The sequence below is a fragment of the Manihot esculenta genome, chromosome 5 (assembly GCF_001659605.2).
Source record: "Manihot esculenta cultivar AM560-2 chromosome 5, M.esculenta_v8, whole genome shotgun sequence".
Lineage (NCBI taxonomy): Eukaryota > Viridiplantae > Streptophyta > Magnoliopsida > Malpighiales > Euphorbiaceae > Manihot > Manihot esculenta.
The window spans coordinates 31620912-31637987 of NC_035165.2; the positions used below are offsets into that span (position 1 = coordinate 31620912).

Sequence of the window (17076 nt, forward strand, 5' to 3'; positions counted from 1 at the left end):
AAATGCGTGCACTGCCCTGTCACACTAGTAATCATACACTAAAATAAAGTCGTTCAATCAGAAAAAACTTTTTGAAAAAGTTAAAATCTCTTTGTAGAAAATAATTATATTTAAAAAATATGTTTTAATATGATAATTTATTTTTTGTTATTTAATTTTAATTTAAAAAATAAATTATATTAATAAATTTATGTATAAATATTTTAATGAAATTTTAAATGTATGAACTTAAATTTTTTAATTAGAAAAATATTTTTATTAATTAATTTTTGTTAATATTTTAAACATTAAAAAATATATAAAATATTTTTTTGACAAATATTTATTTCATAAAATAAGCGGAGTTTAAATACTTTTTTAAAAATAAAAAATTATTGATAATACATATAAATATTTAGGATATATAATTTTTTTTCTTTTCAAACACACTCTAAAATTCTCTTGAGACAGTTCTTTTTCCCCTGTTATCCTACCTTAGCAACAAATTCATTTTTGCTTTACTTGAACAGCAAGAATGAAACACGTAAATTTGCTATGAGGGAGTTATTTTTTAAATTTTAGAATTTTATTAATAACATTAAATTTTTATACATAAACATTTTCTATTTTAATATTATTGATGTGATTGAAATGGAGTCGACCTGTAATCGATGTGATTGAAATGGAGTCCAACTGTAATTGATCAATTTATAAAAAAAAAATATATAAGGTAATTAATATCTACAGGCCGTCACTCCAATATTCAAATTAATAAATTGATAAAATAAATAAATATAATAAATTATTTAAAATTTAAAATAATTGTATAAGAATGTGTACTTGATTTTAATATTTGTGCGTTGATTATCTAGAAATTTGATTGGTACTAATGAATAAAAAATTTTACGATCATAGATGTAATTGAAATATGCTAGATTGTATTCGCTAATGATAATTTTCTATGAAATTTTATTCTGCTAAAAAAAGAGTAAGTTTTGATAAAAAATAAAATGCAATTGTGTTCGAGTCTTTTTTTTTTTTTTATGGATGAAACTGCATATCAATTTATCAGATATATTTATCATGTAACACTATTTTTAATAATACTATTTTATAGTATCAATTAAAGATTTATATTGAGCAATTATTATGTTCTATCAATTATAATCAAAAAATATTTTTTATATATATATTATTATTTGCAAAATGAAGGGATGAATATATCATCTGTAAAATAAAAAAATATATTTTTTAATATTTGAAATATTTCGAAAAAATAGTAAGTTAAAAAAAATTATTAAAAAAATTATATTATATTTTAAAGAAAATAATCTTTTAAGAGGAAATTAATTTTTAAATTTTGATAATTTTATTAACAATTCTAAATTTTAGACGCGAGTTATCTTTTATTATAATCAAATAATGAAAAAGATTTTTTTGAAAAAATATCTTTTAAAAACTTTCGCATATGATAATCATAATATTATAAAATATAATAATTATTAAAAACTTAATAATAGATAAAAACAAATTTAAAGTCATCATCTCAATTTTAGTTATATATATATATATAATCTAAATAATGATAACATTTCTTAAAAAAATATTTAAAATATTACATATTAAAATAAAAAATATTAAGAAAGTAATATACCATGGATTAATTTTTAAATTTAAAAAATCCAATTGGTCCGATCAAAAAGCAATATAATAGGAAAAAAATTAAAAAATTTCTAAAAATTAAAAAAAAAGAATGTTAAATAAAAATGGAGTTTCTATTTGCTCTAGGTTTCTATAAACTTACATTATTTGATTTAGCTATTAACTTATCAAATATCAAATGTTTTAAAGTGTTACATCCTAAATCTTTATGTGTGATAAGATTGGTCTTTTGTTCTGCATATATTTTCTTGAACTAAACCTAAATTTTTTAAAATTCAACTTTATATAATTTAAGTATACTTTTAAAACTTTTAGATCGTTAAAATTTAAGAATTCGTTATTTATAAGTTTGTGAACTAATTTATATATATACTTATTTAACTAAAATTATTTAATTTTTAAATTTATGAATTTTAATATAAAACTCTTTATATATTAAACTCGATAAAAATTTGATTCGTTTAAACTTATTTATTAAATAAACTAAATTTAATTTTATTAATACTCGACTCGACTCGAATTTATAATGATCGAATTCAGCTTGAATTAAAAAAAAATTAACGAACTAAATTTAAACTCTTTAAAATTCGATTCAGCTCAATTTGTTTACTATCGAGTTTTTCAATAAAATTTAAGCGTGGAATCATATATTTCATCTATTAAAATATTTTACTAAATTTATACTTTACTCACTTCATCATATTATTTCCCGTTTCTTTATAAATAAAATAATATTTTAATGCTCCTATGTTGCATGATATAAAAATTTATTCACGCGCATTATCATTCAAGTGTTTTTCATTTGAAAATTCAGTGCTTTGCATAGAAAATATTTTTTAATAAAATAATTTATTTTGTATACTTTAATTTTAATTTAAAAAATAAAATATATTAGTAAATTTATATATAGAGTTATTAATAAAAATTTTAAAATCCAAAAAATAATTTAATTTTTTCTTTAATTAAAGAATATTTTTTGCTGATTAATTTTTTAAATGACTCAAATATAAAAAATATTTTTCAAATAATATATAAAGTTGACTGAACTAAAAAAAATCTCATTGAATGCATGAAAATTTTAATATAATAATTAATTATTAAAAAAAGCATGCAGAAAAGAGAAGTATTGAATAATGGATTGTTCTTGTGGGGCCTATCCAATTGCATTATGGCTGCTAGTGGTTGAAAACTAGTGCTTTCAAAGAATTAGTTATACCAAAATGCCACGAGTTCAAACGATTCGTTAAAAAAAAAAATTAATTAACTAAAAAATCGAATCAATTATTTGAAAGCTACATATACAATAAATTTTTAAAATATTATTTTATTGTTGTAGTCGATATATGAACATATAAATATAGATTAAGTTTGAAAAAACAATTAATTAGTATTTTTTAATATAAATTATTTGATATCTAAAATCTATTATTTTAAATATTTATATTCGTATTTAAAGTTTTTTTATATATTAAATTTAATATAAAAATTTTGATTTAAATAAAAAATTTTAATTTTAATTGAGAGATTTACAATTTAGTCCCTGAGTATTGCCATTATTAACAAGTCAGTCCCTGTATTTTTAGAAACCTATTAAAACATTCTTATATTTTCTTTCCGTCAACGAAATAGTCCTTCCGTCATTTTTTCCGTTAAAATTAGATAAAGGAGGAGAGAGAAAATTTTTAAAATTCAATTTTACCCTCAAATAAAACCTCTTATTTAGTCCTTGGATATTGCCATTATTAACAAATTAGTCCCTACATTTTTAAAAATCTATTAAAACGTCCTTATCTTTTCTCATATCTATTAAAATGTCCTTATTGTTTATTTCCGTCAATAAAATAGTCCCTCCTCCAAAAAGAAGAAGAAGATGATGATGATGAAGGAGAAGGAGAAGAAGAAGAAGGAGGAGGAGAAGAAGAAGAAAAAAAAGAAGAAGAAGAAGAAGGAGGAGGAGAAGGAGGAGGAGAAGAAGAAGGAGAAGAAGAAGAAGAAGAAAAAGAAAAAGAAGAAAAAGAAAAAGAAGAAAAAGAAGAAAAAGAAGAAGAAGCAGAAGAAAAAGAAGAAGAAGAAAAAGCAGAAGCAGAAGAAGCAGAAGAAAAAGAAGAAGAAGAAAAAGCAGAAGCAGAAGAAGCAAGAAGAAGAAAAGGAAGGAGAAGGAGGAGGAGGAGGAGGAGGAGGAGGAGGAGGAGGAGGAGGAGGAGGAAGAAGAGAAGGAAAAAAAAAGAGGGTAATTTGGTCTTTTACTATATTTTTAACGGCAAAAATAGACAGAAGGATTATTTCGTTGACGGAGAGAAAAGATGAGGATGTTTATAGGTTTCTAAAAATATAGGGACTGATGTGTTAATAATAGCAATATTCAGGGATTAAATTATAAATCTCCCATTTTAATTTTTGTGCAGTTACATGGCAAATAATGGATGGTGGGCTCAACCGCTTTTATCTCTCGCTTTCAACGTGAGAAAATTTAATTTTTTATCCACGATACTTGATAAGATTTTTGATTGAGAGATGGTCTATGCTTTCTAAAAACTCTATCAAGAAAAAGAATAATTATTTTTTAAGAAAAAGTTTGTTTCCATGATTAATTTTTGGTTTCTTTTATCTCCTGTGGATGTCGAGTTATATGTGTTCATGCATCGGACGGCCTTTTACTTTTGTATAAACGAAAGGGAGGTGATTATAGAATCCGTGATTATGAAATCGGTAAATATCCAGATATTTAGATTTTTAATAAATTAAATTTTCTTATGAAAATATACTACAATCTCAAATAACTCTTAGATTATAAATTTATATATATGATTTATTTATGCAATATGTAATATAAAGTTATTTATTGATATGTTGTTTATTTATTTAAATTCTAAAAAATTCATATTATTTTTCAACGTTAATATCAGAGTCTAGTTGTTATATATCAAAGTTTATACCGATAATTTTTTCTTTGGATTTAATTTTTTTTATTTAAATATATTTTAAATAGATATCTTTAGATACTTATATTTTGTTGTATACGTTTTTATAAATTGTGATAGTAATACCATTGGAAAGCTCTTGAAATAAACTTTCCAACGGTATAAATATTGGCTAAGATATTTTTGTAGTATGTGATTTATACCCATGTGCTTGCGATCAATCATATAAGTACAAACGATAATACGATAATATTTGCTTGTTAATATGTAAGACTCTAAACATTATAAATAAATTTACTAATACTCTTAAAACTCTAATATGCTTATTTGAAACTTAATTGGATGTTTGTCACGTTAAGATATTATCAGATGATTACAAATGATTTGATCTGATTAAATATTTCTGAAAAAATAAATCGATTAAGACTGAAAAATCAAGATAAGAGAAAAATTATAGAGAAGTATCACATTATTTTTGCGTTCATTAACTGGTCAATTATATTCATCTATAGATAGAATATAATTATAGATATGAAAGAAAATAATTGAGATCATATAGATAATCAAATATAATAAATAATATAGGATATTGTATATTTCAACTACTATGAATTTCACTATTAAAATAGTTATATTGCCTTAATATATATATATATATATATATATAACATTTGAATTCTCAAAATCCGTACATGTCATATAATCTATTTGTTAAATATGAAAATTGAAAATTAAAAATTGAAGTGTACATAAAATGTCACGTGTGAATAGGAGATGAAAGAAACTATACACTTAAAATAGAGCCGAAAAGAAATAAATCTCTTAATAAGGTTTAATAGTCTACTGCATAAGGCCATACCATATAATTAGAAATAGTGGATAATAGACGTAATTGCTTACTAACTCTTTTTATCTCTCTCATCTAACACGGAAAAAGTACTTTTTATCCAGGATAATTTATAAGATTTTCGATCCAGAGGATTCTCTTTACTCTATAAAAATTTTATTAAGAAAAATAATTTTATTTTTTAACAAAAAAGTTTATTTATACAATTATATTTATGTTCGTATAAAATGAACGATCGTCGATTATCGAATCTGTAAATATTTAGATATTTGAATTCATTAATGAATTTAATATTTTTTTTAAAAATACATTGTAATTTTAGATAATACTTAGATTGTAAATCTATATACATGATTCATTTAACCATGTAATTATATATGAATTATGAAATACAAACTCATTTATTGGTGTATTATTTATTTATTTGATCTTGAAAATTTTATATTTTTTTCAACATAACAAAATAAATAATTAATTAGTAATCACATGATTTAAAAAATTAAGTATTTGGATAATATTAGCATATTTAAAATCTTACAAAATGGATTTTAAATATGAGAATATTACCCACATACTTTAAAATGATATGCATAAATTACAATGGATTTACAACTTTATTGATAATTTTACCATACGAGTTATCTCGTAATTTTAATATAAGATAATATAGATTATAATTGACATATATTTGTAAAACTTGTTTAATTTCATCATTAATAATAGTAATAATTATAAACGATATAAAAATTTTGAAATTGAAACTTAAATTATATTTTTACAATATAACTTATCTTATATCAAAAATATTTTAATTTTACTTTTAAATACTCTAAATATTTTATAAAATACTTTCAAAATTTAAAATACCATAAAATTTTCATAGTAAAATTTAAATGCTTTGCTACATTAACTTGCTTTTACTCGTTTCAACACTAACAATATAACCTTAGCGTGGATAAAAATAAAAAAGAAAAAAAGAAAAAAAAAAGAGAGAGAAAAAGCAAACAAGGGAAAAAGAAAAAGTCTAGAGGATAGTCAAAAAAGACGGACATGGTCCTTGGAATTGGACAAAAGGCAGAAGTCAAAAGAAGGAGAGTTTGAAAAGAAGTGTCGACCTGTTCTTTTTTTTTTTTTTTACAAAAGAGAACAAAAAAGAATAAAAACTGAACAAAATTGATGTATTCATTTTACCGTAAAAATAAATATTTAATAAATAAAAAAATAAATTTAAGATTACATACACCTTTTATACCTTATTAAAAAAAATCAACAAAATTATTATCAAAATCATAATAATTTTGATCGATAAAAAGGAAAATATTCTCCAAATACAGAAATTTATTATTAATTAAGATAGCACTTTTTACAAACTGGTGTTAGATAAAAAAATAGATATAATGTAAAAAGTTATACGTTATTATTTTTAAATAGAGTATTATATTTTAATTTGTAATAAAAACCCATATGCTTAATTTTTTTATTTATATTAAAATTATTATTTTATTTTAATTATCAATATTAAGTAATTTCTTAACTAGATAAAATATCTAAATTATCCCCTCCCTCAATAGACACCCTAATTCTGGTTCAAGCCCTATTTCAAATTTTGACTCGGGCTAGTCCTAGTCCTAATCTGGTCCAAAGCCCAAACCAGCGGCCAGCCGGGTCTACATCCCACACAGGCCCTAAATTTAAATGATTCAACCAGAAAACTAAATTCATTCAAAACAGTTTTATTATAGGCCCATATCATATATTACACAAACTAACATGGCATCAGTACTATTATTTGGCCAAACTCGAAGCGTTGAGAAGCATACCGTCCTACAGTTTTGAAGCTGCATCTTTGTCCAAAAACCACTTCAACTCCCCTTCAGGCGAAACCATTTGAACAGGCAGCAAATCAGCAGCATGTTGATCCTTTCCCAATGCCCTTTGTACCGCATCAGCTTTACCTGCACCACACACCACAAGCGCGATATACGCGGAGGAGTTTATCACCGGAAAGGTGAAGGTAATTCTCTCTGGAGGTGGTTTTGGCGAGTCCTTAATGCAAGTAACCCATTTCTCCTTTTCGTTACAAAGATGATGCCCAGGGAACAGAGAAGCTACATGTCCATCTGGACCCATACCCAAAAGCATGAGATCAAATTTTGGACACCCACTAAGAGGGGATGCTTCTATCACCTTGATATTAACCAAATGTTTAAGACAGGTTTCATAATCGTCGGCAGCACCCTCAGCTGATAGGGCATCGTTTATGGCATAAACATTACCAGGCAGAATTGGCAGCTGCAAAAAATTGAGAAAGAAAAAAATAAAATTCTTTATTAGATAATGTCACCATTGCCACCAAGAAAGGCTGTTAACTCATATCAGATTGAATCACAAACGCCCTTGTACATAAACTGAAGGTAGCCTGGAGATGTAGCCAGTAGCCAGTAGCCCGAGGATGAAAAAGATTTATTTACAGGGAATCCACTAAAGCTACAACATAAAAGACATGTTCAAAAAAATTCATCTTTTGTATGTTAATGAAACGACATTATCACAGGAAAAAAAAAGAACATAAGAATTAATCATCATAAAAATTGCAGAATCAATTAGTTCCATCAGATTAATTCACTTTAACTATGTCTTATTCCAAAAGTACTAAGTTCAAACATCTTTTGTACACGAGTAAAGTAATAAATTAATCACCGTGGAAGCCTAAAATATCTTCATTGAGCAATTCTTTATTGGGTTAAATACAAGGAAAGAACCAGTAAGAGTTTAGCATGAAACATGTTCATCCTCCCTTTCTTCAAAAATACATACTTCTCCGTTAGGCTTTCAATCATTCCAAGTTTTACTCCAGAATCAATTTAAAATAGACATAAAACAATTGGAGAATAAGATCCACAATCTATGACAGTAAGAAACTGTCTCTTGCTAATTAGTCCATTACATTTTCATTGCTTTCCCAGAGATGTTTTTCCATTAGCGAGAACTGGTAAGGCTTATTCATTGAAAAACATTTTAACATGAATTTTCAAAACCTCCCCTTATAGGTAAAATTATCACAAGTAATTGCAGGTTGCTAAATGCCCTTAACAGGCAAATTTCAATCCCTCATTCAAGCTCAAATGACAGTGCACACAGTTATTATAGAAAGAAAAGACCTAAAATTCATAACAAATTAAAGACATTAACATTAGTTTTAAACCAAATAATCTTAAGTTAACAATCTAACCAGACAAGCTGTGTGTAATAAATTTCTAACTGATTCATGCAGAAATAAAATACTGCATTTAAAACTTTGGAGCAAATTAGATAAGATGAATATACAACAACAATAAGGGTATATTTCATAAGATGAAGTTGAACATGATGTAATACACAAAATATGAGATAGAATAAAAAGGGAACAGAATGTATTAACCATTCTAATATTATGTGGAGTTACAAAAACAAAATTAATTTCATGTAATGAAAAATCACTTTTCAATCCTATATTTTGTTCATTCAATATCGGTCGTGGTGACAACAAACTGGCAATAATGTTGGCAGTAGCTAGGGGGTGGTCACAACAGCCACACTGTTTAGCTGTATATATACTTATATACACTGTATTAATTGGCATTGAACACTTAAACTAAAATAGTAAACTATTAAACACAAAAATAGAAAATTATGAAAATAATAAAGAAAGAAAAAAGCCTGAGTATATTAGAATTACAAAAATTAATATTAGAATTAAATATTAATGAATATGTAAAGAAAATAAAAAAGAAAAAAAATCAATGAATATACCTGAGCAAGAAATCCATCATATGCCAGTTTGTAGTTACTGTCAATATGATCCTTAGGGACCACTCTCTCATCTACCCACAAGACATGCCATTTCGACCATTCTATTGAATCAATATAAGGAGGTTCCAACAGTTTCCTGAAATTCCCAAAAAAATAAAAATAAAAATAAAAATAAATTATAAAATCCCCAATCCAATACCTTTTGACTTCATTTTATTACTCTATCTCTGTTTCAATTAATTTCTTTCCCAATCCAATACTTTCTGACTTCATTTGCTATCCCTGTGTGGAATCAAGAATTTTATAAGAACTAAATTTAATTAATTTTTTTTTCTATCTTTTCCACTGATTCTCTTGGAACTAAAGAATTCATTTCTTTTTTAACTTCAAAAAATTTCATTTTGAGAGAAATTGAAATCAGATTGTGTAACAATTCATTTCTTGTAAAAAGAATAGTTCCGAACATAATAGTTTCCCATCATTTAAAAACCAAAAGTTATGAAGGGTAAACAAGAAAAAAGTTCTTAACACAGAACAGAAGCAGTGTCGCTGTCAATCAAAGAGGGGTAATTTCGCCTACAGGAGATTACTGACTTGAAATCCAAATAAAATTAGAATTAATGAACGCTACGCAAGTAGAGACTTTCTGGTATTGATCTCTTAATCATTTACCTGAGCGACTTGATAAGAGAACCACCAGACAAAACGACAGTAAAGCATCCTCTTTCTTGACAAAACTTTTCGGATAGATCAGCGGTGTACTTAGCCAGAGACGCCGCCAGGGCCTCCTCCGAGTCAAACACCTCCACCTTCTTCTTATCAGTGGTCGTGGCCGTCGTAATTCCAGCCATGGGCAACGCCTTTGCTCTGCAACCAAATCTCCTGTATTCAGCTACAATAACAGCTGAAGCCACTGGTCTCAATCCAGTGGAGTAGTCAAGTCTACTGAGACAAAATGCTCCCTTGGGTGAGATTAGTGGAAAGTAGGGTCTACTTAGTCTTCGTACGGAGGACGAAAGAGTGCGCAGTGAAGAGGACAGAGAGAGGGAGGAAGAAGCCATTAGAGGGAATGGGGCGTGGGTGTATTTATAGCCGTTTGATGATCTCAAATTTAGCCTCTAGCGAGAGTGAACGGTGGTGAAGGGTGTTGATTATCGGAGGAAAGAGGGAACGGGGTTTTGGTATGATGAGTTGGCGTTAACAACAACGGAGAGTCGCCATTGAAGGACGCGTGTAGGTAGAGTTATTCAAGTTTCATTACTATATATATAATTTTTACCCAAGTTCCACAATCTATATAATTTTTACTAAAAGAGTAGCAGTTAGTGTTAGAACCCTACAAAATCATTGTAGCTTACACAACTTGCCTCATTGATGCTTGTGCTGGGATGGTTTTCTTCCATATATTTTAGAATCCCATGTTGAATCTGTACCATATTTCCCATATTCATATTCCAATCTTGCTTCTGTGCATCATCAAAAGGAGTTTCAGTAGGTTGCATCACATTTTCTACAATGGCTTTTTCCTTTATTTTCAACTTCATTTCTATGAACCACTCTGGATAACCATGGATTTTCAAGCAAGTATCTCTAGTCTATCCAGTTGAGTTACAATAGTGCAAATTTTATCTTCTTTTGCATATAGGGAAGCTTCAGCCAGATCTTTATTGAGTGAATTGAGAATTCAGGAGGTGACCGGGCTTCAGCCCGTTGGCTAGGGCTTTGTGCTTGGGCCCGAGTCTAAGATGTGGCTCGGAAAATGTCCAACATGCATAAAAGATTTTGCATTATATTTTATAGAACGCGTCGTATGCACAGAAAGGAGAAGAAAAATACTGCTCAGAATTTTTTATTTTTACACTCCAAACGTTTAAACCTATACTCCTATGTCCTATCCCATGCTAGAATTTTCTGTTGCTTGCTAACATTCATATTTTTCATATATTTATATGATATTATAGTCGCAAAACGACATCGGACATGTGGCGGTTGTGCGAGTCATAAAGTAGCAGCAGTTAACGATGACAGCGACCGACTGTAGCAATTGGAAAAAAGAAAGGGAAGCAGCATGCTATTGCCGAGGCATCCTCATCACAGTTGAAGGACAATGAATGAAGAATACCTCAGCCTTCTGTCTTTTTTCTTTTTGGGTGGAATAACGTACAGCAATTCCTCAGTTTTTGTCCAAATGGCTTTCACTTATTCATATCTCATTCAGCTTTAAGGACAATCTTCCTTTACTCAGGGCCCATTCCTTAGCCCACTTGGCTGTTTTGACCCTAGACGTTCGCAGAGGAAAATTATATTAAGACTACGTTTGATTCAAAAAGATTATTTTTTAGAAGTAAACTTCTCAAAATAACTTAATTGAATAAGATAAAATAATTTATTTTTTGTGTTGGCAGAAGAAAAGGAATTTGTATAGGAGACTGTTGTGATTGATTCAAAAAGCAAGCAAGAAGACGAACCGATTTTGGAGAAAGTGGAATAGACACAATCTAGTGAGTTGCCGTATAAATGGAAGCATAAAATTGTGAATCAGAAAAATGACAGAAGGTACCAAAGCTCTCTTGCTTTTTGATAAAAACAAGAACTGAAAAATGAAGAGCTAGCTATTGCCATAGCATGCTTATAATTGTTTGAATCAGAATCAGAAAACAGGCAGAAGGTATCATTGTCCCTTCGCTTATTACTTCACACCAGCTTCAATTTGAGATATAGTATATGACCTCTTGCTATGAATCCAACATTCCAAATTTAAAAAAAGAAATTACTATTATGTAACTATAACAATTCATGCTTCTAATTGATGTTGCTCTAAGTAAAAACATTATCTTGGGTGTAGAGATGCAAGAAAGAACACTAATGGCAGTGGTTAGTTAACACAATCACTCTCATGTTTAACTAGAAAAAGAATATGAAAAGAATAAGTAGCAATTGGATAAGATCTCAACAACTATACATAGTCACCACTTGAGTTTGCATTATGGATTTTTCTAAATAGTTTAAGAAATTTGAAAGTGATAGAGTTTGAGCAACCGAATTATGGATGAGTACACCGACAAATTTTTAGAATTGCTATGATATGTTGGTCAGGTTTACAACATAGAAGATAAAAAAGTTAAGAGATATACCATAAGACATCATTCTAAATATTCCTCCTTGATTTTAGTAGCAGACAGAGAGAGTTTTCACATTATAATGGAGGCGGCTAGAAAGATGAAAACCAGTGTCATCATTTAGTGAACAGTAAGATAGCAAGTAATACAATCATCAAGTTTTAAAGCCTCAGGTCCAAGGAAGTTTAATCTCTTTTACTGACTTTATATGGGTAACAATGAACAGATTAACTAAGTTTACTCATTTTATCTCTGTCATACTCATACTCTATGGACAAACTAGCACATTGGAATAGTGAATATCTTATGATGAAAAGCATTACATATGTGTCAACATTCCTATAAAACTTCATAATTTTTTTAGTAAGCTTACTATTTTTCATTGAATTTTGATTTATAGTGTCAAAATTAACAATAATCAAGTAGATTTTTTTGGTAGGTTAAATTTTATCTTTTTGTATTACGGGTTATCTGTTTATTGTTTTTGTATTTTGATCTATGATTTTATATTATTAATATGTGCTTATGATTTTATATTATTAATATGTGCTTAAGTGAGCTTAGGGCTAGAGTTTAGGGTTGGCCAAAAACTCACTCCTCAAATTGAGACCTCTCATATTTACTTAGATACACTTTACCACCAAACTAAATCTGTGAGAGTTTTGGTTTCATATTTAATTAAATTAGTTAATTACTGTAATTTTTTTAATTTTTAATTTTATTTAACTTCACTCTTGCAATATTTATTTTATTTCTTATCATATCTTAATTCATGTTTATTTTCATTGATTTATTTTCTTTTCATGTTTGATGATTTCTTTTCTTATTTGATTTTATTTCTCATTATATTTGTGAATATTTTTTTATATGTTTGAATAAATTTCTTCTCTTAATTAAGAAAAATAAAAAATATTTCTTATGTTTTTTAATTTATTTATTTCCTTAATTAAAACTTACTTTTATTAATTTATTTCTTTCCATAATTAATCTATTTCTTTTCTTAATTAAAATTATTTTTTATTTAATTAATTTTTTTTCATATTTTAGTTTATTTCTTTTTATGTTTAAATTTTCTTTTTCTTATTTGAATTATTTCCTTTCCTTTTTTTAATTCATTTTCTTACTTTTTTTTTTATTTATTTGCTTTCTATTTTGTCTTGTTTTTAGTTATGGTAAATTGGATTATGATAAGTAAACTTAAGGAAAAAAAAAAAAAACTCCCTCTTTCTTACTTTGGCCGAATCTCATGCAATTCTTTTGGGATTAATAATTTCCTCCTTCCTCTTCCTTTAGTTTAGGATTTGGGTTTTTTTTTTTTATTCATTTCTCCTTCTCTCCCTTTATTTATTTTATTGTATTTACTTCACCTAATATATATGTAATTAAATTAATTAATTAGATAACTCACCTGATAATTTAAAAATAATTTTGATATGATAAAAATATAATTATATATGCTTAAGCAAGTTGACCATAAAATTGAAATTAAAATGCTTCTTTAAAAACTTAATGAGACCTTTTTTTATTATGTGCTAAATATAAATTTAGAATCATTCATGATTATGTTCCTCTTTTTGTGCAAATTAGTCAATAATGTGAAATAAATTTAAAAATATAATTAATTAGGACAACTTGGTAATTCCTCCGTTTTAGGGCTGTGCAATCGGTCGGTTCGGTTTCGAATCGAATCGAATCGAAAAAACTGAAAATCTAATTGTAAAAATATTAAAAATAAAAAAAACCGATTATAAAAATATAACCGAATCGAATCGAACCGATAAAAATCAGTTCGGTTTGGTTCGGTTCGATTCAAATCGAAATCTGTAATTTTTTTTTTTTAAATTTTCTGCTTTTAATTTCAGTAGAATAATTTAATAAATATTTCACATAAATTTACTAATAAATATTGTTTGAATACATACTGATAGTATTTAAAAATTCATAAAAATCTATGTAAAATTTAAAAATACATATAAAATTAATAAAAATATATATAAAATCGGTTTTTCGGTTATTTAACACGTTTAAACCGAACCGAACCGAAAACCGAATAAGTTGAAAAATATTAACCGAATCGAACCGAAAATTTCGATTAACCGAACCATTAAACTGAAATTGATCGGTTCGGTTCGATTTTTCGGTTCAAATCGATTTATGCTCTCCCCTATTCCGTCTTAAGTCAAGTAGAGATTTTGTATCCAAGGCCTAATCGATGGATATGAAATGAGTCCTTTGCGTGATCCATGCGTGTAATAATTAGATTACATACTACTTGAAATAAATTTCTCAATAAATACTTAAAGAAAGGATATAAGAATCGATATAGAGGTATGGTACTGATTCTTAAGTAAAGTTTAGGTGCGAATGGTGTCTAATACATTTCCTTTCTCGTATCAACTATTTTAAACTTAGACCATTGGTTTATAGGGTAGGTCGCATAATCATGTCTTTCTATTTGTTTTCTATTTCCATTAGGGTAGCGATTCCTTTCTCCTGCTCTTACTCTTTACTAAACGTTAAATATATAGGTCTTGTGGTAGTATTATAGGAAAATGAGACCTTATGGAAAATTTTTGTATCCATACTTTGATAGTAATTTGAATATGGAAAATTTTTGTATCCATACTTTGATAGTAATTTGAAGGTGTTCGGATTGGAGCAGAAGCAAAAAAAATAGACAATTTTAAAAAAAATTCAATTTTCAATTTAAATCAACCCCAAACACACTAAATCAAGCATTCTTACATCTCATGCAAGTAAACATCAATTGAACCAACAATGACATTTATTGTCTCTAAGGATATCATACGCAATTGCATATATGGTAGAAATATAGAAGAAAGAATTCCTAATTTTCTAAATCAAATAAAAGGAATCTTACCTCTTGATGTCTTATTCCACTATCTATAGGATAGGCTTCAAAACATCAGCCTCTAATTTGTCTATATGAACATCTCGAGCAAGAGAACTATTTGCTCTGCAACAACATCTTCTTTGGCTCCTCTTTGTCAGCCTCAAAAGGAAGGAAAGAAAGCTAGCTCAACTGATGTTGGAAGGAGTGGCTATGACCCATAAGAGAGCATATTATCCCAAAGCTAGCTATAAAAAGTAATAAAAAAAATTAAAAAGTCATAAATTAATAATGATAAAAATAATAAATTATATTTAATATATATATATATATTAATTATTATTTTATATAAAAATAAAATTATAAATATATAAAAAAAATTATAAATTTGTGGCGCACGGTATAATTATATAAGGTAAATTGTATCACTTAGCAATATTTTAAATATAAATATAATAATGACACAGATCAATCTCTTATTAACTTATTTTAGAGTTTAACTTTATATATATATATATATATATATAATTTCAAATTTTTATATTTACATTTGTTATTATTCACACGAAAGAGAGAAACATATTAAATCAATTAATAAATAGTGTTGATTATAATTTTTTTATATTTTATTTACTATTAAATATAAAATTAAAATATATATATTAAAGTTTTTATTTTATTGTAATTAATATATTATATTAAAAATATTATAGGAAATTAAAAAATCACATTACTATTAAACAATTAAAAAGTTATATACACATTATAATAATAAAAATAATAAATTATATTTATTATAGATATATTAATTAGTAACATTATTAAATATAAACATAGTCAAATATAATTTATTATATTAATTATCAACTTTTAAATTTTCTAGTACTTTTCAATATAAAAAATTTTAAGGTATTTTTTATTTTAATAATAAAAAAATATTAATAATATATTTATAAAAATTACATAACCTTCATATAAAAAAATATTTAGATAATAAAATAAATCATTATCATATATATATATATATATTAGCAATAATTCCCTAACAAAAGATTATGTAAAAGGTTTTTACTATCAGTGTTGTTTATTAATTTAATAATTTTTTAAATCATATCTAATATAATCTAATTAATAAATGCTATATATTATTTTCTCTAATTTGAATAATTATACAGAATAAATATATATAATTTATTAAAATTATTATAAAAAAATTAATTGTGATAAAGAATAAAACAATTAATAAAATTAATTGCATACAATATTATTACATTAAAATTTTATTTAATTTTAACCATTAAAAAAATAAATAAATATAAATAATTAAATATAATAAAAAGTAAAATAAAGTTTCTATTACTTTATATTTTGAATTATTATAATTTATTATATTAATTTTTAAAGAGTATTGTAATAAAACAAACGGTTTTCTTCCTCTCCATCGCTACTATTGCCGTTATTGTCATCTACCACAGTTGAATTTTAGTAAAAAAATTTTTAAAAAATTTAATTGTTTAAATGAAATTTATTATTGAATATTAATAAAATATAATAATAAGTTCTAAAATCTTTAATTTTATTTGATACAATTAAGTTTGATGATGTTGGCTTTCTAATCCATTAATATTTGAAATTTTTAAATTTTTTATTTTACAATTAAAAATTATGCATATTAATTAAAATTTTAATTCTTATCCATATATTTTTTTTTATTTATAGGCGAAAAATTATATATTTAATCAATATCTAAATTAAGGTATATTTATAAAATTAAATATTTATTTTGTGAAAAATTATTTTTTATATTATTTTAAATTCAAGAGATAAAATAAAATATTATAATGTATTTTCTATTAATCGTTGGTTTTAAATTTAAAATCCAAATATAAAAGAGGAAATATTTTA

General features: G+C 25.7%; 1 protein-coding gene across 2 annotated transcripts; it reads right to left on the reverse strand.

The window, feature by feature from the left end:
• Positions 1-7097: 7097 nt before the first annotated feature.
• LOC110614919 (6-phosphogluconolactonase 3, chloroplastic) lies at positions 7098-10853 on the reverse strand. 2 transcript variants are annotated; one of them, XM_043956528.1, is made up of 4 exons: positions 10569-10853; positions 9874-10068; positions 9202-9337; positions 7098-7701 (listed from the first exon to the last, which is right to left on the reverse strand). In XM_043956528.1, exons 1-4 carry the CDS (start codon positions 10571-10573, stop codon positions 7234-7236), a joined length of 804 nt encoding a protein of 267 aa, XP_043812463.1. In that variant the 5' UTR covers positions 10574-10853; the 3' UTR covers positions 7098-7233. The 2 variants fall into 2 exon arrangements, with proteins under 2 accessions (XP_043812463.1, XP_021612302.1); XM_021756610.2 differs by having other exon boundaries at positions 9874-10852.
• Positions 10854-17076: the final 6223 nt, after the last annotated feature.

Excerpts from the sequence above, each read along its gene's own strand:
- LOC110614919 (XM_021756610.2), bottom strand. The coding sequence starts at position 10,262 with ATGGCTTCTTCCTCCCTCTCTCTGTCCTCTTCACTGCGCACTCTTTCG. Across the intron at positions 9,338-9,873 it reads TCTCTTATCAAGTCGCTCAG|GAAACTGTTGGAACCTCCTT; the intron begins GTAAATGATTAA and ends TGGGAATTTCAG. Across the intron at positions 7,702-9,201 it reads ATGATGGATTTCTTGCTCAG|CTGCCAATTCTGCCTGGTAA; the intron begins GTATATTCATTG and ends AATTTTTTGCAG.